The sequence below is a fragment of the Nerophis lumbriciformis genome, linkage group LG01 (genome assembly GCF_033978685.3).
Source record: "Nerophis lumbriciformis linkage group LG01, RoL_Nlum_v2.1, whole genome shotgun sequence".
NCBI lineage: Eukaryota > Metazoa > Chordata > Actinopteri > Syngnathiformes > Syngnathidae > Nerophis > Nerophis lumbriciformis.
Genome location: NC_084548.2, coordinates 32,221,594 through 32,246,588, shown reverse-complemented (window position 1 = coordinate 32,246,588; position 24,995 = coordinate 32,221,594). Strand labels below are relative to the sequence as shown.

At 40.4% G+C, this 24,995-nt stretch overlaps 1 protein-coding gene across 1 annotated transcript in view; it reads right to left on the bottom strand.

Annotated features, from left to right (window-relative positions):
* Positions 1-24,995, bottom strand: part of LOC133618808 (cadherin-4-like) — a 628,483-nt gene that overhangs the window by 66,301 nt on the left and 537,187 nt on the right. Inside the window, exon 9 of the mRNA XM_061979541.2 lies at positions 7,109-7,246. Coding sequence (XP_061835525.2) covers positions 7,109-7,246 — 138 coding nt within the window. The remainder of the gene's footprint in view (positions 1-7,108; positions 7,247-24,995) is intronic.

Sequence of the window (24,995 nt, the reverse complement as noted above, 5' to 3'; positions counted from 1 at the left end):
CATCAACTAAAAGTTACAATACTAATATTTTACTGTCCACCAACATCGATACACCACCATCACAGGAAACTATGACATAGTGAATTTGCAAACAGCTAAAATTATACACAAAGCAAACTATAACCTGCTACCCAAGAATATACAGCAATTCTTCTCAAAAAAAGAGGAGAAATATAATCTTAGAGAAAAATGTAATTTCAAACATTTGTATGCACGTACAACACTTAAGACCTTCAGTATATCAGTTTGTGGAATTAAATTATGGAATGGATTAAGCAAAGCAATCAAACAATGTACTATGATCCACTTCAAGAAACTCTTCAAACTTAAAGTGTCTACAAAGTACAAAGAACAAGAACCATGACAAACATTCTCAATTTATTTCATCCATCCATTCATTCATTCTCAAAATAATCTTACTTATCTCATCATATGAAATATGACTTACTTTACCAACTATTATTATTAAATTATTACTATTATTTATTTATTTATTTTTATTGTGATTACTTATTGAGTATATTGTGAATAAATTGTGAACAGGAAGTGAACAAAAAGTTTTAGCAACTGTTATGTAAAAGAAAAGGGGTAGGATTAAATAAGCTCTGCTTCTTCCTACTCCTTTTCGAACATGTTGAAAAGAGAAACTGGAAATTGTGATGTATCATGTTGTATGCATGCATGTTCGAAATAAACTCAAACTCAAACTCTGTATGCAGGGAAAAGACATGAAGGGTCTCTGATTTACAGTCCATGTCTGTGCTTTATACCTTTGCTTAAAAAAAAGAAAATCTCCTGAGACTAAATAATTCTCATGACTTAATTCCTCTTTTGTATTTTTGTTGATCCAGCGTGGTGGTTATCTCGTCAATTTTTGTTTTTTTGTTTTCTTTTTTCCTCTTCAGCTGCCCTTTTTCGGAACATATCCTTTATGTCTGACATGTGCTAACAAATCTACAGTTAGAGGGTATTAACCTCGGGGGGAAAACGCCAATGCTAACTCTGTTGCTACCGCCTCAAAGAGCTGTGTGATACCACTGAGCTCAGCATCTAATAAGCCCCACGGTCCTTTTGCTCACTTCTCTGTACCAAGAGCCAAAAGGATTTCTTGCTAAAGACAGCAACACTTGCAACATCCAATCAATAGCAACACATCCAATTGGTTTCACTTTTTAACTCTGCTGCGGCATGGGCATTTAGCAGAAAGAAACGATTACTGTACACTAACTGAGAATGATAAAGTGTCGCATAATAAATCTTCTGCTGAGCTAATTAATTCATTTATGATACTGACCCCCAGCCCCCACCACCCAGCTGCCCTGCACTGTTATGATCCATTACTTACAGTACATTAGTTTAGACTTGTAATTTTTACCTCACACCCAATGATGACCTTCACTAATGTAATCATTATTCTAAATGTGACTATCATGACAACCATTTATCTGGCTCTAGGTTTATTACTGATGAAAATCAATGATATGGATTAGTCATTTCCTTGTGTGTGTGTTTCCTACAAGATGAAGTAGGTTTGTTCCTTAAGAGGCTCTGCTCTCATAGTCTAAACCTTTTTATAAGGTTTAGACTATGCAGCACGCAACTTTTTTTCTCATTGTCACTGTCGTTCTTACACTCTCTCATCTTTACACAATGGATGTCTTAACCAATGTTTTTCTAGTTCTTAGGAGACGTTTTATGTCAGATTTATGATATTCATACACTCTCTTTGGAAGCTAAATGGGTTTGCTTGCAATTTCGTTGTACAAACCCCGTTTCCATATGAGTTGGGAAATTGTGTTAGGTGTAAATATAAACGGAATACAATGATTTGCAAATCCTTTTCAACCCATATTCAGTTCAATGCACTACAAAGACAAGATATTTGATGTTCAAACTCATAAACTTTATTTTTTTTTGCAAATAATAATTAACTTAGAATTTTATGGCTGCAACACGTGCCAAAGTAGTTGGGAAAGGGCATGTTCACCACTGTGTTACATGGCCTTTCCTTTTAACAACATTCAGTAAACGTTTGGGAACTGAGGAGACACATTTTTTAAGCTTCTCAGGTGGAATTCTTTCCCATTCTTGTTTGATGTACAGCTTAAGTTGTTCAACAGTCCAGGGTCTCCGTTGTGGTATTTTAGGCTTCATAATGCGCCACACATTTTCAATGGGAGACAGGTCTGGACTACAGGCAGGCCAGTCTAGTACCCACACTCTTTTACTATGAAGCCACGTTGATGTAACACGTGGCTTGGCATTGTCTTGCTGAAATAAGCAGGGGCGTCCATGGTAACGTTGCTTGGATGGCAACATACAGTATGTTGCTCCAAAACCTGTATGTACCTTTCAGCATTAATGGTGCCTTCACAGATGTGTAAGTTACCCATGTCTTGGGCACTAATACACCCCCATACCATCACAGATGCTGGCTTTTCAACTTTGCAATGTTTATCAGTTTGAACATCAAATATGTTGTCTTTGTAGCATATTCAACTGAATATGGGTTGAAAATGATTTGCAAATCATTGTATTCCGTTTATATTTACATCTAACACAATTTCCCAACTCATATGGAAACAGGGTTTATAGAATGACAATAAAGATCTATTCTTAAACCAATTCCTATATTTATAGCTGTGCAAAACACAAAATAACTCTTTATGCACTTCCTTAAAAGGCAGTTCTAGGTTTCGGGTATGAACGTTGTATGAAATGTATTTTGACGTTTCTTCATAGCTGTTTTTAAAAACACTCCTTTACAAGTAAACATCTATAAAATTCCTGGTGAAATACAAATACAAAATTATTCATACAGTCTACCCCAGCTAATTTAGAGGGAGTACAACCTGGACTGGTACCAGTCAATCACACATGAGGACAGTAGTTTTTTTTCTTTAGTTTTTTTTTAAGTTGTTGGATCCACTATGGACTGGACTCTCACAATATTATGTTAGACCCATGCATTCGGTCTCCCCTAGAGGGGTGGGGGGGTTACCCACATATGCGGTCCTCTCCAAGGTTTCTCATAGTCATTCACATCGACGTCCCACTGGGGTGAGTTTTTCCTTGCCCTTATGTGGGCTCTGTACCGAGGATGTCGTTGTGGCTTGTGCAGCCCTTTGAGACACGTGTGATTTAGGGCTATATAAATAAACATTGATTGATTGATTGATTAAGTGTTCAGCCTGTCATGTTTAGTAAATTTTTAGTCAGATTTTCTGTTTTAGTACAGTCTATTATGCTTAGTGTTTCTATTTTAGTATACTTTGTTGGATTGTCTATAATCTCCATCCATTTTTTTTTTTTTCATTTTCTACCGCTTATCACTTTCGGGGGGTTGGAGCCTATCTCAGCTGCATTCGGGCGGTAGGCGGGGTACACCCTGGACAAGTCGCCACCTCATCACAGGGCCAACACAGATAGACAGACAACATTCACACTTTAGGGACCATTTAGTGTTTTAATAAATGGTTGATTTATATAGGCTAGTAAGGTAAAGTTTTGCACCTGGCAAGTTTCGGCTATCTTGCTTCTGCAGCCTTCATCAGAGGTGTCACGTGATGTTAGCGTGACGTCATCTGTGACGTGTTATATGGATTGTTCCACCGCTGATGAAGGCTACAGAAGCAAGATAGCCGAAACTTGTCAGGTACAAAACTTTACCTTACTAGCCTATATAAATCAACCATTTATTAATACACATTAGTAGGCTAAATTAACCTCTCCAACACAATTTAGTGTTGCCAATCAACCTATCCCCAGGTGCATGTCTTTGGAGGTGGGAGGAAGCCGGAGTACCCGAAGGGAACCCACGCAGTCACGGGGAGAACATGCAAACTCCACACAGAAAGATCCCGAGCGCAGGATCAAACCCGGGACCTTCGTATTGTGAGGCAGACGTACTAACCCCTGTACCGCCGTGCTGCCCTGTCTATAGTCTTTTACACTTAAAGTTAGATATAACGCGATCTTTGGGGATCCATAAAATACTGATCGCGTTATCCCCGAGATTATGTAGAAATTAGGGCTGTCAAAGTTAATGCAATAATAACGCGTAAACTATAAATTTTAATGACGCCACTAATTTTTTTAACGAGCGATTAACACGAACAATTCCTTTTTGACCCTCCTGCCGTGTCGTAGCGGGGGAACTTGACTGCAGTTCACTTGCTACTGATGAGCCACAAGCGAGCAGAAATGGATAAAGAATAGGTCACATTATGGAATTATCAGGTTGTAAGCCATAACAAGTTATTCTCCTGACAAAAAAGGACTATTTTTCGTCGTGATAAGAGGCAACATCCCTGTCGTTCTAGATGTAGGTGGTGCTTCACTTCTGTGTTCAGATTACGATTAAGGTGCAGTGATAACATAACATTTAGATTGTTACTCCGACTGATTTAGTAAGTAAGATGAAAGCTCAACAGAAATTATAGACGGTCGGCAGGATGTTGAAAGGAGACTTTTTTTTTATTTTTGCCGCAAAACAGAGACTGCAGAACAGTTTTAGTCTTGGTAAATCACATATAATATTTGTTTGATGACAATAACAAGTTGTATTCTATTGCATATGCTAAATTCTTATATTTGAGTTTTCTTCTTCTAATATTGTGGGTGTTCTGATAATCCGCACATATTGTTATATACATGCAAACAGACACGCTAAATGGATTGCACTCCTTATTCTGCTCATTTAAGAGAAGCAATCCTCTGCGCACAGGCTTAGTAGATCAGCTTTGTGTGCGCTATCAAGTTTTCACATATCGTAATATACATAACATTTTAGTAGATCAGGCCCAAAGTATGTTGTTATGTACATTATTTCCAAGCTTTTGGGGGCCAGATCTGACACCCGGGTCATCAGTTTGACACCTGTGCACTAAAGCAGTGGTTCTCAAATGGGGGTACGCGTACCCCTGGGGGTACTTGAAGGTATGCCAAGGGGTACGTGAGATTTTTTTCAAAATATTCTAAAAATAGCAACAATTCAAAAATCCTTTATAAATATAAATAGAAACCTATCTTTTTTTCCAAATAGTTCAAGAAAGACCACTACAAATGAGCAATATTTTGCACTGTTATACAATTTAATAAATCAGAAACTGATGACAGTGCTGTATTTTACTTCTTTATCTCTTTTTTTCAACCAAAAATGCTTTGCTCTGATTAGGGGGTACTTGAATTAAAAACAAATTCACAGGGGGGACATCACTGTAAAAAGGTTGAGAACCACTGCACTAAAGGATCACAATTCCGTTTCATTTCTATTCTATACAGTCTTTTTTATGAATGGCAGAGATTCTCAAACTGTGTAACGTGGGTTCTCTTTAGTGGTACGCCAAATATTTCATTCATTATTTAAGTACATCGTTTTATGTTTATATATTCAAACACAGTGTTACTGTTCAAACTCTGTATTGTTACAGTGGCCAAAAATATAAAATGTATTTGTTAAAAATAAAACCTCTGCTTGTTTTTAATGAATTATTGGGCTTACTACACAACAGTATTTTAATGTTGGTCATTATGTTGGTATTTGGAGAGCCAAGTGTTTCCTGAGAACCACTGATGTACAATATATGATGCAAACTGCATATTATACATGATTTTATTTGTGGTATGTACTAGAATACTGAATTGCATACCACGAAGCGTAAATGTGCGCTGATTGAAGCCAGGGAAAACCCACCCAAGCACAGGGAAAACATGCAGACATTCTAAAGCATGACTATTCAACTAATTTGTTCGAGGGACAGTATTTCCAGAACGCTAAGGACCAAAGGGCGGCATTCTCCCTAACTATTATTCTCATTTTGTGTATTTTTGAGAACAGGCATTCTCTGTACTAGACATATGTTTTGGTCGATTCCTTATGTTAGAGTTAGGAATTATGGAAAAAGCAGCGCTGTTTTGCAAAACACAAGTGTTCATTACAGAAGGCGCTGACTCTCAAGAGGGTTAAATGTCAATGCAAGGATCTCCATCCATTCATCCATTTTCTGCCGCTTGTCCCTTTCGGGGTCACGAGGGGTGCTGGAGCCTATCTCAGCTGCCATATCTTAAAAGTATTACATCACATCGGTTAATCATAAACTAAAACACAAACTCATAAGGCTACAATACAACAGGAGCACTGTTTTGTTTTTAAAGACCTACTACAGAAAATCTAGTCAAAGATCATCTATATAACAGTGCTCAAGTGTTTTTCGGAATCTGCTGAAAAAAGTTAGTCTCTCCCAAGTTATGAACTGAACTCGGGGGCTGATGTCATGCAATGTACAAAGGCGCAGGACTAGATTTGGCCAAATGGGGTCTATCAGAGGCATACAGTCATGGAACAGGCTGCCAGCCCATGTCAGAAACTGTGAGACCTATTCAACATTTAAAACTACACTGAAACAGCGGTTGAAAACTAATCAGACATGCACGCACAATTAGATTATTCACAGGTTTTTTTGTTTGTTGTTTGTTTTATTTTTGTTTTTTGTTCATGGTCTGTGCTTATGGTATGCTTGTAATCTGTAATGTTTTGTGATTTATGTATTCTTTTGTATAATGACCTGTTGAATGTTTACTGTATTAGGACAACGAATGAAAATGAGCTATTCTGCTAACTCTGGCATATTGAGATGGTTGTTCTATGTTGATGAGTATGCATTGTCCTAATTCAAATAAATAAATAAATAAATACATTCATGTGCTTGTTTTGGCCCCAAGGCTGCCAGTTGAATAGCACTGTCCGAAAGCAATCTTAAATTGAGTCATACCAAAGACTATAAAAATGCGACCCATTACCTCTCTGCTTGGCACTCAGCATCAAGGGTTGGAATTGGGGGTTAAATCACCAAAAATGATTCGCGGGCGCGGCCACCGCTGCTGCCCACTGCTCCCCTCACCTCCCAGGGGGTGATCAAGGTTGATGGGTCAAATGCAGAGAATAATTTCGCCACACCTAGTGTGTGTGTGACAATCATTGGTACTTTAACTTTTAACTTAACTTAAATTGGACACCACCTGATGAAAAGTATCTGCCATTTTTAACGTTTTTATCTAAAAAAAACAACATAGTTTCTTTCTTATTTGTCTATTTGCAAACACTCACCGTTCTGGAGGTCAGCATGGGGGGGTTGTCGTTGATGTCCGTGATGGCGATGATGGCAGTTGCCGTGTTGGACAGGCCAAAATTCAGGTTGCCCTCCATGTCTGTGGCTTGAACAATTATAGTATACTGGGACACTTTCTGTTAAAGGGAGAAAAAAATATAATTATTTGATATATTTTGTATGCACAGAAAGCTCTCCGCAGTGTGTTTTGTGTTTTTTACGGCAAGCTTTTGATATTTGAAACTCATACGCTTTTCATCTGATAGCACTGTAAGCATCTCAGCTTGTCTTCATGTTATCTGAGACCTGCCTGCTCGCAGCCTTGTTATCACAGGCATCACCTAGTCAGTGCCACTGATGGACAGATGTGGCGACGACGATACAGCAGACGGAGATTAATAGACAATCTGCGGCGCAATAGAATTAGGAATGATAAATGCAATTTTGTCTCCTGAATGACACATTGTCACTTAAGTGGAAGATGAAAAATGTGATTCTTGTAGTTTTGTATTAGGGCGTATTTGAGCTTCGACATGTAAATCCTCATCCCTTGCCAACCTCTTTTTCTCCATCCGTCCCTCCCTATTTCCTCTGCATTTCCTCTTGTCCTGGTGTCGTTTGTTCTTTTTATTCAATTAATGGGCTGCGGGAAGGATGGAGCCCAACGACCGACTGTCTGGATAAAGTGTCTTGTCACTGAGATTCCCAATTACATTCCCAGTGTCTTGCTAACCTGCTAATTACAGCGTAAATATCCCAATTAGGCCATGACACCACGCCAGGAGGATTAGACAGCTCCTTTTGGTTCCTCCCCTCTTGATGCTCGACGTGATGCTCAACTTCATATGCACACCCTCATTACTCCAAGTGCAAAAACCCCAGATCTCACAAACATCCATGAGCACACACACAGACACACACATCGCTCTTGTTTATAGGTGGCGTGTGCTTGATTGTCCCATCAGCTGGTGTACAGCATGTACACAGCACTCATGCTAATTAGACAAGGGAGTTATTATGTAGAGCTCCTCTGAACTCTCCTCTGTATTGCAACAACGCTGTCGTCTTCTCCAGGGGACTAACGTCTATCGCTGTCAACATGCTCTTAAAAAGGTCCACAGCAAACCAATGGAGACCTTTGGAATAGATTCAGTGTTGGATTTTGGAAAAAAAGATGGAAACATTTCACAAGGAAGTGGAGGGTAAGAAACAGTTGGTGATACAGCCGTAGCACAGGGGATGAGGGTTTACCAAATAATAAGCCACTACATCTTTTTTTCTTTCTCGTGTTGTAGAGTCAAACAAACCCAACATAGAAACCATGGAGAAGGGTAAGGACGAACATAAATATTCATAGTTTCAAAGAGCTAACATGCTGACTGTAAGTGAACCAGCATAACACAACCATATGCTGTGAAGTTTAATGTTGTAAAATGAAAATTTTTCCTGACTCTTTTTTTTCCTTTTCTATCTTATCTTGTTTTCCATTATAAAAAAAGTGAAAATGCTATAAGGCTTGAAAGGGCACGTGATTTTGCAATACAGTGCAGGCGACGGGTAACCATTTTTGCTGGACGTAGATTTAGTTTTACATGGCTGTACTGTACTGACCCTCGCCAGATCCTTCGCTGAGCTCCACACAAGGATCTGGGTCTTCTCAATAGGAGATGTATTTCAGAAGGCGGGGCCTTGTAAAAAATCATTGTATGTGATTGGATAAACCACTTGTCCGTTATCTTGAATGACGTGCTACTTCAAGCACTCACATCCAAATCCACCCGTGACGCTGATGAGAGCAACGCTGGGAAATCCAAAACAGAACAGCCAACATATTGGATAACGACAGAGCGAAAAGTTCTCTGTTCATCTTTTAAAGAATTATTATTCGATAGAATCGACAAAACAGTTGCTATAGCCCAGGGGTCGGCAACCCGCGGCTCTAGAGCCGCATCTTTAGCGCCACTATAGTGGCTCCCTGGAGCTTTTCCAAAGATGTATGAAAAATGGAAAAAGATGAGGGGAAATTATTTATTTTTTGTTTTAATATGGTTTCTGTAGGAGGACAAACATGACACAAACCTCCCTAATTGTTATAAATCCCACTGTTTATATTAAACATGCTTCACTGATTCGAGTATTTGGCGAGCACCGTTTTGTCCTACTAATTTTGGCGGTCCTTGAACTCACCGTAGTTTGTTTACATGTATAACTTTCTCCGACTTTTTAGGACGTGTTTTATGCCACTTGTTCTTCTGTCTCATTTTGTCCACCAAACTTTTAACGTTGTGCATGAATGCACAAAGGTGAGTTTTGTTGATGTTATTGACTTGTGGGGAGTGCTAATCGGGCATATTTGGTCACTGCATGACTGCAAGCTAATCGATGCTAACATGCTATTTAGGCTAGCTATATGTACATATTGCATCATAATGCCTCATTTGTAGCTATATTTGAGCTCATTTAGTTTCCTTTAAGTCCTCTTAATTAAATTTGTATCTCATGACACACTATCTGTATGTAATATGGCTTTTAATTTTTTTGCGGCTCCAGACAGATTTGTTTTTGTATTTTTGGTCCAATATGGCTCTTTCAACATTTTGGGTTGCCGACCCCTGCTATAGCCGAACCAATGTCAGCACACGACTCTTGCTACGTGCCGCCATTGTTGTTTGAATCAAACGGTCGTTTCGGTGCTACACTAATTGGTTCATTATTTTTTGCTATCTTGAAGGAGTTTGCATTCCCCTCAAGCCCAGATCCTTGTGTCATTAGCAAATTACAAGGATCTGGCGAGAGTCAGGTTAGTACTGTACCTGCTCTAATGTGAGAGAGGGCAACAAACTGGATTAAGATGAATCATACAATTTATTTTTTAAATCAAACCGAGACAAACTGTACATTATTCCGAATGCTCGCTACCTCGAAAAAAAAGTTTTAATTAGTGGAATAGATCCATATGAATATGCCATCATTGTCAAAGACAAACTTCATATAGTTTGTCAGCAGTCAGTTTTTACAGCATTGAAGAAATTTCAGAATCCAAAGACTGTTGAGGGTCATTTTCTTCCATTTAAATCTACGGCTTTCATTTCTTATGTGTTTGAGATGGAGTGAGGGTGCCCAGCCTCTTTTCATAAGCAGATTTCCCAGAAAAAAACAAGCTTATTATTACTTTTAAATACTTTGATCACTGCGCTACTGATCGGAAATTAATACGCATTCCTTTTTTATGCTTAGCCAAGACCAAAAATAAACAGACATCATGCTTTTTCCAAAATAGTTGTTTGTCGCCCGCAGCTAGCTTTGCTAATGCTAACAGCCTACTAAATGCTTCATGTGTAACTGAATAAAACATTCTTTGATGACATTATTTTCAAACTTACCAGTCTGAAAATGTCGGTGAACACACCAACATGGCGTTAAAAGGCTTGTTTGATAGTAATGGCTTTTCTTTCATGCTGGAAATGAGATAAAATGTCACCAAATCTCCTTTTTTTCCCAGAAGCGATCATAACCTCGATTGTGGCAGTTAATGATGTTGCACGTTTGTGCCATGTTTTGAACTTGTTAAAGAACAAAAAAACTTAAGCACAGAGTCTTGCATTCAGTCAATGCAAATAAGCAAATCAGACTCCAGCAAGACCCACAATGCAATGTGTTTCCACATCACACTTTCTAGCCCCATTGAATCCAAACATATGTATAAGGTAACCAAGAACTACAGTCAAAGTTCAATATAGTAGGTATCAGTGGCGGCTGCTGGTCTTTCAGGTGGAGGAAGCTAATTTTAAGCTACTCTCTAAACACAAAAACAATCTCTAATAACTGGTAAAATATATAACGATTAGGGATGTCCGATAATGGCTTTTTGCCGATATCCGATATTCTGATATTGGCCAACTCTTTAATTATTATATTAACCGATACCGATATCAACCGATATATACAGTTGTGGAATTAACACATTATTATGCCTAATTTGGACAACCAGGTATGGTGAAGGTACTATTAAAAAAAATATATATAAAAAAAATAAGATAAATAAATTAAAAACATTTTCTTGAATAAAAAAGAAAGTAAAACAATATAAAAACAGTTACATAGAAACTAGTAATTCAAATTAGTAAAATTAACTGTTAAAGGTTAGTACTATTAGTGGACCAGCAGCACGCACAATCATGTGTGCTTACGGACTGTATCCCTTGCAGACTGTATTGATATATATTGATATATAATGTAGGAACCAGAATATTAATAAGAGAAAGAAACAACCCTTTTGTGTGAATGAGTGTAAAAGGGGAGGGAGGTTTTTTGGGTTGGTGCACTAATTGTAAGTGTATCTTGTGTTTTTTATGTTGATTTAATAAAAAACAAACAAAAAAAAACAAAACGATACCGATAATAAAAAAACAATACCGATAATGTCCGATATTACATTTTAACGGCCGATAATATCGGCAGGCCGATATTATCTGACATCTCTAATAACGATGATAGATTTTATAAAGAAAACGTAATTTAGAGGATGGTAAAATTGTCAATATCAGCTTGGAAAAACGGAATGCAACTTGACTTTGGCAATAGTTTGTTTCAAGACTGCTGATTTGCTCATTTTGCTGTAAATCAAGAGTGTGAACGCTTTGTTAATGCACATAACATTGAAATCGCTCTTTTACATTGGGAGCATCACTATATATTAATTAAAATAAAAATAGTACAAAAGTTAAAAAAAACTGTGTCGCCAGATGAACATGAACCAGGTAATAAACAATAAATATATAAATAAAAACTAAACAAAAAGACTGACAAATTATGATCAATTGAGTGACAATGTATTCAACAGTTATCATTTATACATAGGAAAAGGTATTTTTTGGAGAGGTGTTTGATTTTTGGACAAACTGGTTGGCATTAATATACAACCTGTAGATGCTAACATGTCCTCACATGTGTTTTAATAAAACATTTGTTATGCAAGTCAAACATAAGATGGCGTTAGCTGCCAAAATAGACTTTTACCCTGTTTCTGATTATTTGCAGCTCTTAAATATGCAGGATGCTTTCTGGTAATCAATCAATCAATCAATTCCTTTATTGTCATTGTCATAATAACACTTAAGTCATACATGAACAACGAGATTTTGTTTGAGCTTTGTCCAGCGGCATAGAAACTGCATTGATGTGCAGGTTGACAATAGTTTACATTTTAGCATTGTCAGGAAGATGGCGAATAGAGGGACGTGGGGGTGGGAACAGTCAGATGTCTGAAGGGTGTTACGTTGATGTTGCAGCAATGCAATGTCCAGAGCACAATTATTGAGGTGGTGAAGAGTGAGGTAATAAGATGGTCCGGGGCAGCAAAGGGGCAGGCTGTTCATTTAGCAGTCTCACAGCCTGGGGATACAGACTGTGAGGCATTCTGGTGGTCCTGGCGCGAATCGATCTATACCTCCTTCCAGAGGGTAGCAGGTTGAAGAGGCCATGTGCTGGGTGGTATCTGTCCTTCAGGGTGTTGTGTACTCGCTTTAAGCAGCGAGTTGTGTACATGGCACTCATCTCTGGGAGTATCGTCCTTGTAATTTTCCCCGCCGCTTTAACCACTCGCTGGAGGGCCTGTTGGTTCGCTTTAGTGCAGCTAGCAAACCACACTAAAAATCCGTAAGTGAGGACACTGCTGATGGCACAGTTGTAAAAGTTGACCATTGATTTCTGCGGATGTAATGTTGTATCCTTGATGTAAGACAAATGTGAAATGCCAACTCTGTTTGACATTGCAAACATTTCACTACAATGTCCGTCTCTTTTGGTTTTAAATGATCACAAAACATCTCTCAACTTCTATGAGCTATTTGTTCTCTTTCCACTTGGTCAATGTTTTTCTGAGCAATCTCTTTATATCGGCACTCCACTATTTCCGCCCACATTCCCACACACACAGGCTCCATCACAGTGTCACGAATCGGGTCGCAGCTTGCTGCGCGGTTGTTCTCCCAAGATGCAAAACCGACGGCTCCAAACCAAGGCGTGAGGTAGGAAATGATTTACTTATCATAAATCATAAATGGATATAAATAGACAAAAACAAAACAAAAGTGATGCGTGCCGATCACACGGGAAGCTAAGGTAACTACTTAGCACAGGACCAGTAGAAGCTAAAGAATCGCTTAGCACAGGAATCGTAAAATCAAAAACTTACGTGACATTCGCGTGAAGCAAACAATGAAGCCACACCGAGTGACTGGCAAAAGCAGCCTTAAATAGAGTCAGTGATTACAAACAGGTGTGATTCAAACAACAAATGACAGGTGAAACTAATGAGTCGCCATGGTGACAAAGACAAACAAGGAAGCGCAGACGGAACTAAAGAAGTCCAAAACTAACAGAACATAACTAAACAAAACATGATCCGGACCACGGATCATGACAGAGCCCCCCCTTAAAGATAGATTCCAGATATCCAAAAAAAACCAAAAAACAAGCAGGGTCAAAAGTCACGGGAGGGCGGAGGGAGGACTTGGCGGTGGGTCGCTAGGCCAAGTGTCCCCGCAACCAGCGAGGGAGAGTCAGGTGGCGGCGACGTGTTGAACGCCGCTGCACTTGGCGAGGCGGGTGCACTTGGCGAGGCGGACGACCAGGGAGCGGCCACATCCGTGGTTGACGGGGAGGTGGGCACGTCGTCGTCGTCGTGGCAGGCTTGGAAGCAGCGGACGAGTCAGGCGTGGACGCAGCAGACGAGTCAGGCGTGGACGTAGCAGACGAGTCAGGCGTGGACGCAGCAGATGGGTCAGGCGTGGACGCAGCAGACGAGTCAGGCGTGGACGCAGCAGACGGAGCTGGCGTGGGTGCAGCGACAGGTGCTAGCCGTGGTGCAGCGACAAGTGCTAGCCGTGGTGCAGCGACAGGTGCTAGCCGTGGTGCAGCGACAGATGCTAGCCGAGGAGCAGGAACTGGAGCAGATGCTAGCCGAGGAGCAGGAACAGAAGCTGGTGCTAGCCGAGGAGCAGGAACTGGAGCAGATGCTAGCCGGGGAGCAAGAACTGGAGCAGATGCTAGCCGAGGAGCAGGAACTGGAGCAGATGCTAGCCGAGGAGCAGGAGCAGGAGCTGGTGCTAGCCGAGGAGCAGGAACAGGAGCTGGTGCTAGTCGAGGAGAAGGAACAGGAACTGGTGCTGAAGAGGATGGCGTCTGCAGGCCCACCGGAGATGATGGTGGTGTCTGCAGGCCCACCGGAGATGATGGTGGCGTCTGCAGGCCCACCGGAGATGATGGTGGCGTCTGCAAGCCCACCGGAGATGATGGTGGCGTCTGCAAGCCCACCGGAGATGATGGTGGCGTCTGCAGGCCCACAGGAGATGATGGTGGCGTCTGCAGGCCCACAGGAGATGATGGTGGCGTCTGCAGGCCCACAGGAGATGATGGTGGCGTCTGCAGGCCCACCGGAGATGATGGTGGTGTCTGCAGGCCCACCGGAGATTATGGTGGTGTCTGCAGGTCCACCGGAGATGATGGTGGCGTCTGCAGGCCCACCCGGGCTGAGGTTAGCCATGACCTTGGAGGTGGCCTAGCTGGGGGTTGCGGCTTGGCATGCTAATGGACGGGTGGTGGTGGACGGGCCAGAGGTTGCGGCTTGGCAGGCCGAAAGACTGGTGGTGGCGGACGGACTGGAGGTTTCTGCCTGGCTGGGCGCAGCTGAGCCACCTCACCAGCACAGCTCCTGGCCCCAGTCCCCCCTCAAAGGGCGGATACCAGAACAGTCTTTAAGGGTGGGTGGCGGGAGGTCAGGAGGGGGGTAGACTCCTCCCCTTTAAATTGTCCAGAAAGTCTTCTCCCATCCCCCTGAGGTTGTTTGGGAGGTCGAGAGGAAAAGGTCACTGACGTGGGCGGGGCCTGAGTCCTTAGGGGTGGAGTCCAAAAATCAGGTGACTGAGGTTGACAAAATCTAACTTTTGAAAAAATGTCCTGATTATATTTAATTTTTGGAATGAAGTCTTTTGGAGGCGGCTGACAGAAAGAGTTAACAGAATAAAAAAAAAAATCTTCGTCTCTGACGTCATCACAAGTGGTCGGGGTGACGTCATCCGCGCGAGTCTCCAGCTGACTGACAGCCCAATCGGTGAACTGCTTGGCAAAATGTGCGAGAGGATTACCATACAATGGTGGCGAGGAAGACTGGGTTGCCAATGGAGTCTTGCTGTCCGGAGGAGGAGTTTGGGGGAACGACGCATCCTGACAGCGAAACGAAGCCTTTCTGGCTGGTTTCCGTTTTCGCCAGCGCGGCTTTATCTCCTCGTGGCCAGTTGCAAGAGAACCGACAGGTGGCTTCATTCTGTCACGAATAGGGTCGCAGCTTGCTGCGCGGTTGTTCTCTCAAGATGCAAAACTGACGGCTCCGGCGTGAGGTAGGAAATTATTTATTTATCATAAATCATAAATGGATATAAATAGACAAAAACAAAACAAGAGGGATGCGTGTCGATCGCACGGGAAGCTAAGGTAACTACTTAGCACAGGACCACTAGAAGCTTAAGAATCGCTTAGCACAGGAATCTTGAACTCAAAAACTTACGTGACATTCGCGTGAAGCAAACAATGAAGCCACACCGAGTGACCGGCAAAAGCAGGCTTGAATAGAGTCAGTGATTACAAACATGTGTGATCCAAACAACAAATGACAGGTGAAACTAATGAGTCGCCATGGTGACAAAAACAAACAAGGAAGCGCAGACGGAACTAAGGAAGTCCAAAACTAACAGAACATAACTAAACAAAACATGATCCGGACCACGGATCATGACACACAGTCAGCGCAAGCTGCATCACTAATAGGTACACTGCCCTTGTGTGCGCTGGATCAATACAATGTCCGTGCATTTTACTGATTCAACAAATCATCAAAGCAACGTAATACAGATTGATGCTTTCTTTTAGTCAAATGTATCTATTTAATGAATTTATCGTTGCAGTCCTAAAATAATCTTTGATATTTAATGAACTCTGACGCTTTGAGAATGAATGAGAAGGAAGTCGCATCAGCTGTTGCAGAGGAAGTTGATTCTGAACAAAATTTAAACGCATTCTAGCACACATTTATTTAGTCAATGAAATGTCAACACAAAAATATAGATTTGACCACTTATCTTTTGACATTTAGCAGAAGCTGAGCTGCCCTGGCAGTCTGAGAGCAAACATCAGTGGTAGGTAAATGCCTGTATTGCTTTTGAGAAGTTTCAGTGAAGTTTCCTTAATCAAAAATGAGGAGTCCCATGCATAAGTAACAATATTTACAACACTCGACTCAATGAACAGAATGAAGCTACAAGTTGTTGATGTTGTCTCAGCGCTGGCTAGATTACCTTAGACAGAAGCATAATTTGAGAAACATAAACTTCTTCATCTGTACCAAGACATAATCAGAAATAATCAATATGTACATTGTGTGTGTGTGTGTTCTTGTATTTCTACCCTTCTTGAGACATCAACAAGGAAAAGTACCTTCCATATGAGAACCGGTGAACAAGTTAGGACATAAATCATGGTCCCAATACAGAAAACCATTGCATCTAATGGAGAATGTCTCATTTGCACCCCTGGTGATGAAATCTATCAAAATGAGGGCGGTCCGAAAAAGGAGGGATTTTTCAAATTGACTTTGTGTCGGTTTTAAAAGTGCTCCCCCTCTGGTCAACATATGAAATAACAAACAATTAAAAAAACAAAACAACTAAAAGCGCACCTTTTTTTATTTGCATAGTATGTATATATTATTGATGATATAAATACAAATATTTATATATCTAGAAAGGGTGGTCCAAAGAGGTAGGCATTTTTCGGAGGTCTCAAGAAGGTAACAAATACAAGAATGTATGTGTGTGTGTGTTCTTGTATTCCTACCCTTCGTGAGACATCAACAAGTAAAAGTACCTTCCATATGAGGACTGGTGAACAAGTTAGGACATAAATCATGGTCCCAATACAGAAAACCATTGCATCTAATAGATAATGTCTCATTTGCACCACTGGTGGTGAAATCTATCTATTTTGGTCCCAAAAAGGACGGATTTTTCAAATTGACTGTGTGTCGGTTTTAAAAGTGCTCCCCCTCTGGCCAACATGTGTAATAACAAGTGTGTGTAAGAAATTGAAACGCGCCTCCTTTGGCCAAAATCTATTTAAAAAATAAAATAAATACGTATATATAGAGATGGATGGATGAATAGAGACATACTGTAATAACTTGAAGTAAATCCATCCATCCATCCATTTTCTACCGCTTGTCCCTTTCAGGGTCGCGGGGGGTCTCTGGAGCCTATCTCAGCTGCATTCGTAAATAATGAAGATTAAAAACCAATTACATTGTTACAAAATTTACTAAAAGCTTACCTTTTTTATATTAGCATAGTTTGTATATATTATTTATGTTGTAAATACATGTCTTTATATATCTAGAAAGGGTTGTCCTAAAGAGGTAGTGTTGCGCTTGTAAGTATCTTTTGACACACAAAAACCTGTGCGTCGTTTATTCCATCAAAGATGAGACTGAATGACTGCTTACATCAAAGAGACTCAAAAAGGCGGTTACAACAAACCCCCACTTTTGGGTAAATCTGACGGTCACTTAAAGGGGCTGCACCAAATTACTCACTCTTAACTGCATACTGTATATGAATGCTAATGACAGTGAATAATGACGACAAAGTCAAGCAAACAGGTGTGGTGAATTATGTCCTTAAAGCAACCGCTACAGTAGGCATTTTTCGAAGGTCTCAAGAAGGTAACAAATACAAGAGTGTGAGTGTGTGTGTGTGTGTGTGTTCTGGCAATGCTTACTTAATGGGGACATCGCTCTGTTTACACAGTCACCTTTAGGGGCATCTGACGGTATGGGGACATAAAAATAGGTCCCCTAAAGGAAAACCTTTTTAAATGATAGTCAGATCCATTCTGAAGATGCCTTAGTGATTTTTAAGCTTTGGCCCATAAAACATGTTTACTGATGAAACTTCCTATAAGAGGCAAGCTGTAATGCTTTATTCTGAGGATCAACTATTTAATAAGAACTTTTTTTTTTAATGGTCCTCAGTAGTCACATACAAATTTGTGTAAATTATGCACAATTATCTAAATTTGGTCCCCATGAAATATAATACATCTTTTCCCCCAGGTTCCCCAGTAAGAATGATCAGCACATTACTTCATCAATCCAGAGATTTAAAGATGTGTATGAGCTAACTGGGCAGTGGCCATTTTACCTAAAAAATGTTATGCCTCCACAACCTGTAGAAAGGGTGGTCCTCACAAGTGATGATCAAAAACTTGGTCCCCATTCCGAATGATAACCAGTATGTGTGTGTGTGCGTGTGTGTGATAGGAGAGCTTGAGTATTGGAGGTGGGAGTTTAATCCCACATTAGCACTGACTCGCTGTATTAACAGGGTACATATAATCAGAATAAAAATATGATTTAGACATCCAACAGGGACATTTTCTCTTGCCTCAACTTTTTTTTTAACAATCAGTGTCAAATTGACTTTATTCCAACTGATTTAAAATTGTTCCCTTTACTTACCCTTCACTTGCTACTTTGTCTTCCATCCTTTGCATGTCTTTTATCAAGTTTAGATGTAGTAATTATATGTATGTTTTTGTTTGGCATACAGGTGTCAAGGACAATTTTTTTTCTCCAATATTTCCACTCTATATTTACCGCACATGCACAAGACGCAGCGTGATGTGTCGTTAATAGGTCTGTCAGCGGTGACAGGTAGCGAGAAAGATCTGTCTTGCAGCCACGTCACTGCCACATCCAAGATGCCAAAATAAACACATTTGGATCTTGTCACAACATTTATGGCTACACAAACTAGGTGACCGTGAAAACAATTATGTGTGTGTGTATCCTGACATAACTTGTCACATGTCAGTGGGTCATCAAAGTAAACAAAGGCTTTTGGACAGATTTTTCCTTGTGTGTGTTTATACAGAGGAATGTTGGTTTGTTAGTCAACTATTCGACAATTCTGTAACAAACGCACCCAAGTTCCCCGGGTGTCTCTGCCACTACACAATTAAGGAGTCACGGGTGGGACCTAATATTCAGCTGGGAATGATTAATACATTAAATAAACACAAGACATGTATAACTATTAGCCACAAGACGATCAAGCTTATATTTAATATGCCACAAATGAATCCCGCATAACAAACACCTCCCCTCTCCCGTCCATATAACCCGCCAATATAAATCAAACACCTGCACAAAACACTCAATACCACAGCCAAAAGTACCGTTCACCTCCCCAAAGTTCATATAACACATATTTCCCCAAAGTCCCCAAAATTACGTACGTGACATGCACATAGCGGCATGCACGTACGGGCAAGCGATCAAATGTTTGGAAGCCGCAGCTGCGTACTCACGGTACCGCGTCTGTGCATCAAACTCAAAGTCCTCCTAGAAAAGTCTCTGTTGTCCCGGTTCTCCACAGGCCAATGGAAAGTCCACAAAAAAGGGCAAAAATGAGGATTCTTCCATGTAGTGGCTCCGTAGCAAAAACACTGGGTCTGACAGGTGCTCCTAGGTGGTTTGAGACGTCAATTTCCGCTTCCGCCCGGTCTGATAGCACCAGATGCCTTTTATATCCCCACATATTATTTACATTACATATTTAATAATAACATGATTATTAAAATACGCCTGTAACAGTTTATAATAAGTAAATGGACGACATAATAAGTATATATATATATATTTATTTTCCCAGCTGAGCACAAGTTAATTGCGACTGGCAATATTTATTATATATATACGCCTCGATGGACCCCTATGGCCATTACACTTTGACATCAACCTCGCCGTCGAATCGTCAGACATTGAATCTCCGGACATTATCTCCCTCCTCATTTTGTCAGAGGGAGTTGAGTTAGGTACCAAAGCCCCCCCGCATACACGCAGTGTGTCCAGTGTGATGATCTAAAACGGGTGACGTGAGGTTGCGACGTGTCGCTGCCAGGCCGGCGCCCCCAGTCGGACACGTACACTCAAAGTTTGATATAACGCGGTCGTTGGGGTCCATAAAATATCGATCGCATTAATCTGGAGACAATATTATTTAGAAGTCCTTATTTTTTACCTTTTTCTTTTCGAAAAAGTCATGCACTGTAGCTCGGCTGCCCAAACCTGCTTGGTGGATAATGCTCTCACGTGACACGACATGAATGGTGGATTGTGCTCCCACGTCACAGATTGGGGCCGGCACTATCCACCAGTAGGTTAAGACATCTCTGGGTTGATATTTTGTTATTTTTATTTAGTTATATTTTTGAAATTCCTTCTGTTTGGAGACTTTCATAAAGATTTTGTATGGGTTTGATCTGGTAGCATGTCTGCAAAGGTCGTGTTTCTCATGATGCAAAGGATAACAGGAAGCAGCTTGCAGGTAAGAATGCTTTTGTAAGTTTGTAATTTGTTAATATAATAATAAATTGTTAAAAAACACAATGATTCTAGTGGGAAAAAAAACTAACATTGCGTTATATTAGACGGTGTTGTATCAAACTTTGAGTGTTGCATTAAATTCACATAAAATTTGGGTCTGTCGCGTGCCGCCACGGTATAGTTTCGATCAGATTGCCTATAAACCCTCTTAAAAACATCCAAGCTGTCATGACGAGGACTATGAAGTGGTTTGTTTTCCCGAGATGCATAAGAATTGGACCGGACATGGCGTGAAGTTAAATACATGATTTAATAATAGACTATAAAAAGTATAAACAAAAGGCGCGCAAGAGGCGGGGAACAAACTTGGCTAATAAAACAAAACTCGCATAAAGGCAGAACTATGGAAAAAAAGGAACAAACAAAAGGCGCTCACAGCGGAGGTACAAAACAGTGGCTTGAATAAACAAAAAACTTACGTGGCAAGAAAAGAGCAGCATGAACTATGACCTGGACAGAGTAAGCAGCGTGTCAAGAGTGCAGAGCATGAATGTGGTGTCGGCAAGCCGACCAACAGAAAATGACAGGCTTAAATAGTCATGTGGTGATTGAAAACAGGTGCGTGAGTTCAAATGAATCAGGTGCGTGAGTCGTGAGGACAGGTGAACTGATTGGTAGTCATGGAAACAAAACAGGGAGTGCAAAAACCAAACAGAACATAGCCAATCTAAACATGATCACCAAGACATGATACAAGCACCTCCATCAAAGTTTTATTTACATGATGTAAGTATATATGTACTGTAGTAAGGGGCATATTTATATTAACATTTAATATTTACGCATTTTGCTCATTTTAAGCATATGTGGCGCATTCATTTCAAAAACGCATCACAACGTTTCATTTTTTCCCTCAAGACCAAGCGTGTTTTCGTGTCATTCTCGCAATTCCCGGGTCTAATTTGGCTGTCAAAGTATACCAACTTAACGAAATACGTCCTCGTCCTTTTACTTTCCAGGTGAGAAGCAACCTCGTCATGTCCGTTGTGTCCCGAGCAAGACACTTCACCCTTGCTCCTGATGGGTGCTGGTTAGCGCCTTGCATGGCAGCTCCCTCCATCAGTGTGTGAATGTGTGTGTGAATGGGTAAATGTGGAAGTAGTGTCAAAGCGCTTTGAGTACCTTGAAGGTAGAAAAGCGCTATACAAGTACAACCCATTTATTTATTTATTTATAAGCATGATTTATGATCTAGAACAGTGGTTCTTAACCTGGGTTCGATCGAACCCTAGGGGTTCTGTGAGTCGGCCTCAGGGGTTCTGCAGAGCTTCCGCCGCGGAGGTCAAGACACACCCGACTCATCGTGTAAATAAAAACTTCTCCCTGTCGGCGTATTATGGATACCCCCTAACAATGTTCCCTCTAATTTTCCATATGTGTAAGCAAACGCAAAAACTCCTTGAGCATTCAGCGGAGCACATGTGAGCGACGTCAGACGTGCAAATGCACTGTGGTCACAGCAGCAGCACACCTGTCCCAAACCTGACTAAATAACAAGTTCAATGTTTTATTATTGTAATCAAATGACAGGAGTCATTTCCATGAGATTATTTTCTAATATAAGTGTTTTGGCCCACTTACAATGACTATAACATATTGTTTTTCATGAGCTGTGTACTAGTATCATATGTCTGGGTGGGGGGTCCTACTTTGGAAATAATGTGTACCCCTTTCAGATATCGCATTTAGTTCCCACTAAAACATTCACATGTTGCACAATGAGATGTAAACATGGAATCATGTGTCCATTCCTGTAACTTTCCGTTCGTAAAATATATCTTTATTAGTATTTCTTTAATATAATAACATCATTTTATGATTACGGTTCGGGTTCGGTGAATGCGCATATGAAACTGGTGGGGTTCGATACCTCCAACAAGGTTAAGAACCACTGATCTAGAATAAAGTTTGACGAGCAAGGAAATGAAGAAGCAGCTGATCAGTTGATCATGTGTTTGTCCGCTTTAGCGCTTATGATAACAATATCACTAATACTTGGTTAATATTCAAGTCACGAACGGCAATGGAGTATTTTTGGCAGTTTTTGGATGCTTTTTTTAATTTGGTTTAATGGGCTCCACAGTAAGCAGACATTTATTTACGAGATACAATGCATTAAAAAAAACAAACATCCGTCGTCATGTCTTTTTTTAATGGTTGTGAATGATAGACAAAATTCCAAAAATAGTGCAGTTCCCCTTTAAGAGGCTGATTAAAACAAATTAAGTTTATGTTTTTTGTTGTCTTTTAGTGTTTTTTAATGACATTTGTTATTTTCTCATGTAATATATGTTATTAAAATATTTCTCATATGATAAAAAAACCAAAACGTTTTTAAGTGTGCATTTGAGCGCACCTTCGGCAATAAAAAATAGTAATTTCATTGTTGATGCACTACAAGATTGCTTCTAAAATGCCCATAAAAAGTTTAACATGCCACCTGCTTGTTTGAAAACATAGCAAAACACCAAAAAGCATGATAACATGAATGTGCAGTAAATGAGAATGTCTCCGTGATTATGCCCCGTATAGTACACAAAAGATCCTTATTTAAATAAGGTGGTCTGCACCACTTTTCAATTGGACACACAGTCTTAGGAAATCGCACGCAACACGCCCGCTGTTTGGATCTTAGTAAATCAGGCTCTAAGAGTGAAGCGGCCACAAAACAGCTGGCTTCGACAGCAAAGCTTCCCAAAGTGCGGCCCATGGGCTATCTGTAGCCTCTTATTTGTTTGTTATTGGCCCTTGGCACACTGCAGAAACAAAGTTAACAAAATAAGCCCAAAAGGGCAAAAATCACAATGAGAAACAGCCAAGAGGTTGACACCAACCAATAATAACTCAAAGCTTAGGCTTTAAAAAGAAATGCTTATTTAAAGACATCCTGCATAACATCAAAATTACAAAAGGTTTTAGGAGTGTATAAAAGTGTGATGCATCAATATACGGGATGCTAAAGGAATATCACATACAACGAACCTTGCCACTAACTAACAGTAAACTGATAAACTCCAACTCCATGGGATGCACTTTAAAAACCCACTGATTACTGTTAAGAACAAGCTGGCAGCGACCGGCAGCCTCCTCAGAAAGTAGTAAGGAAAAGTCAAACCCAAACAAACCAATATACAACACAAGAGTACAACAGAGGAAATAGGGCTAAAACAGAAGAACACAATATCGTATGACACCTACCAGTCCAATAACCAAGATAGCCAAAATGTAATTTATAATTAGTGAGCTCCTTACTTTGATATATTTGTTTCAAAAATGCTTTACATGTTACATAAAAGAACATCACGCGATTACATTTGTATAATTCTACATGTACAAACCCCATCTCCATATGAGTTGGGAAATTGTGTTAGAAGTAAATATAAAGGGAATACAATGATTTGCAAATCATTTTCAACCCATATTCAATTGAATGCACTACAAAGACAAGATATGTGATGTTCAAACTCATAAACTTTATTATTTTTTTTTACAAATAATAATTAACTTAGAATTTCATGGCTGCAACACGTGCCAAAGTAGTTGGGAAAGGGCATGTTCACTACTGTGTTACATGGCCTTTCCTTTTAACAACACTCAGTAAACGTTTGGGAACTGAGGAGACACATTTTTTAAGCTTCTCAGTTGGAATTCTTTCCCATTCTTGTTTGATGTACAGCTTAAGTTGTTCTACAGTCCGGGGTCTCCGTTGTGGTATTTTAGGCTTCATAATGCGCCACACATTTTTAATGGGAGACAGATCTGGACTACAGGCAGGCCAGTCTAGTACCCGCACCCTTTTACTATGAAGCCACGTTTATGTAACACGTGGCTTGGCATTGTCTTGCTGAAATAAGCAGGGGCGTCCATGGTAACGTTGCTTGGATGGCAACAAAAGTTGCTCTAAAACCTGTATGTACCTTTCAGCATTAATGGCGCCTTCACAGATGTGTAAGTTACCCATGTCTTGGGCACTAATACACACCCATACCATTACAGATGCTGGCTTTTCAACTTTGCGCCTATAACAATCCGGATGGTTCTTTTCCTCTTCGGTCCGGAGGACACGACGTCCTCAGTTTACGAAAACAATTTGAAATGTGGACTCGTCAGACCACAGAACACTTTTCCACTTTGTATCAGTCCATCTTAGATGAGCTCAGGCCCAGCAAAGCCGACTGTAGTTACTGACAGTGGGTTTCTGAAGTGTTCCTGAGCCCATGTGGTGATATCCTTTACACACTGATGTCGCTTGTTGATGCAGTACAGCCTGAGGGGTCGAAGGTCACGGGCTTAGCTGCTTATGTACAGTGATTTCTCCAGATTCTCTGAACCCTTTGATGATATTACGGACCGTAGATGGTGAACTCCCTAAATTCCTTGCAATAGCTGGT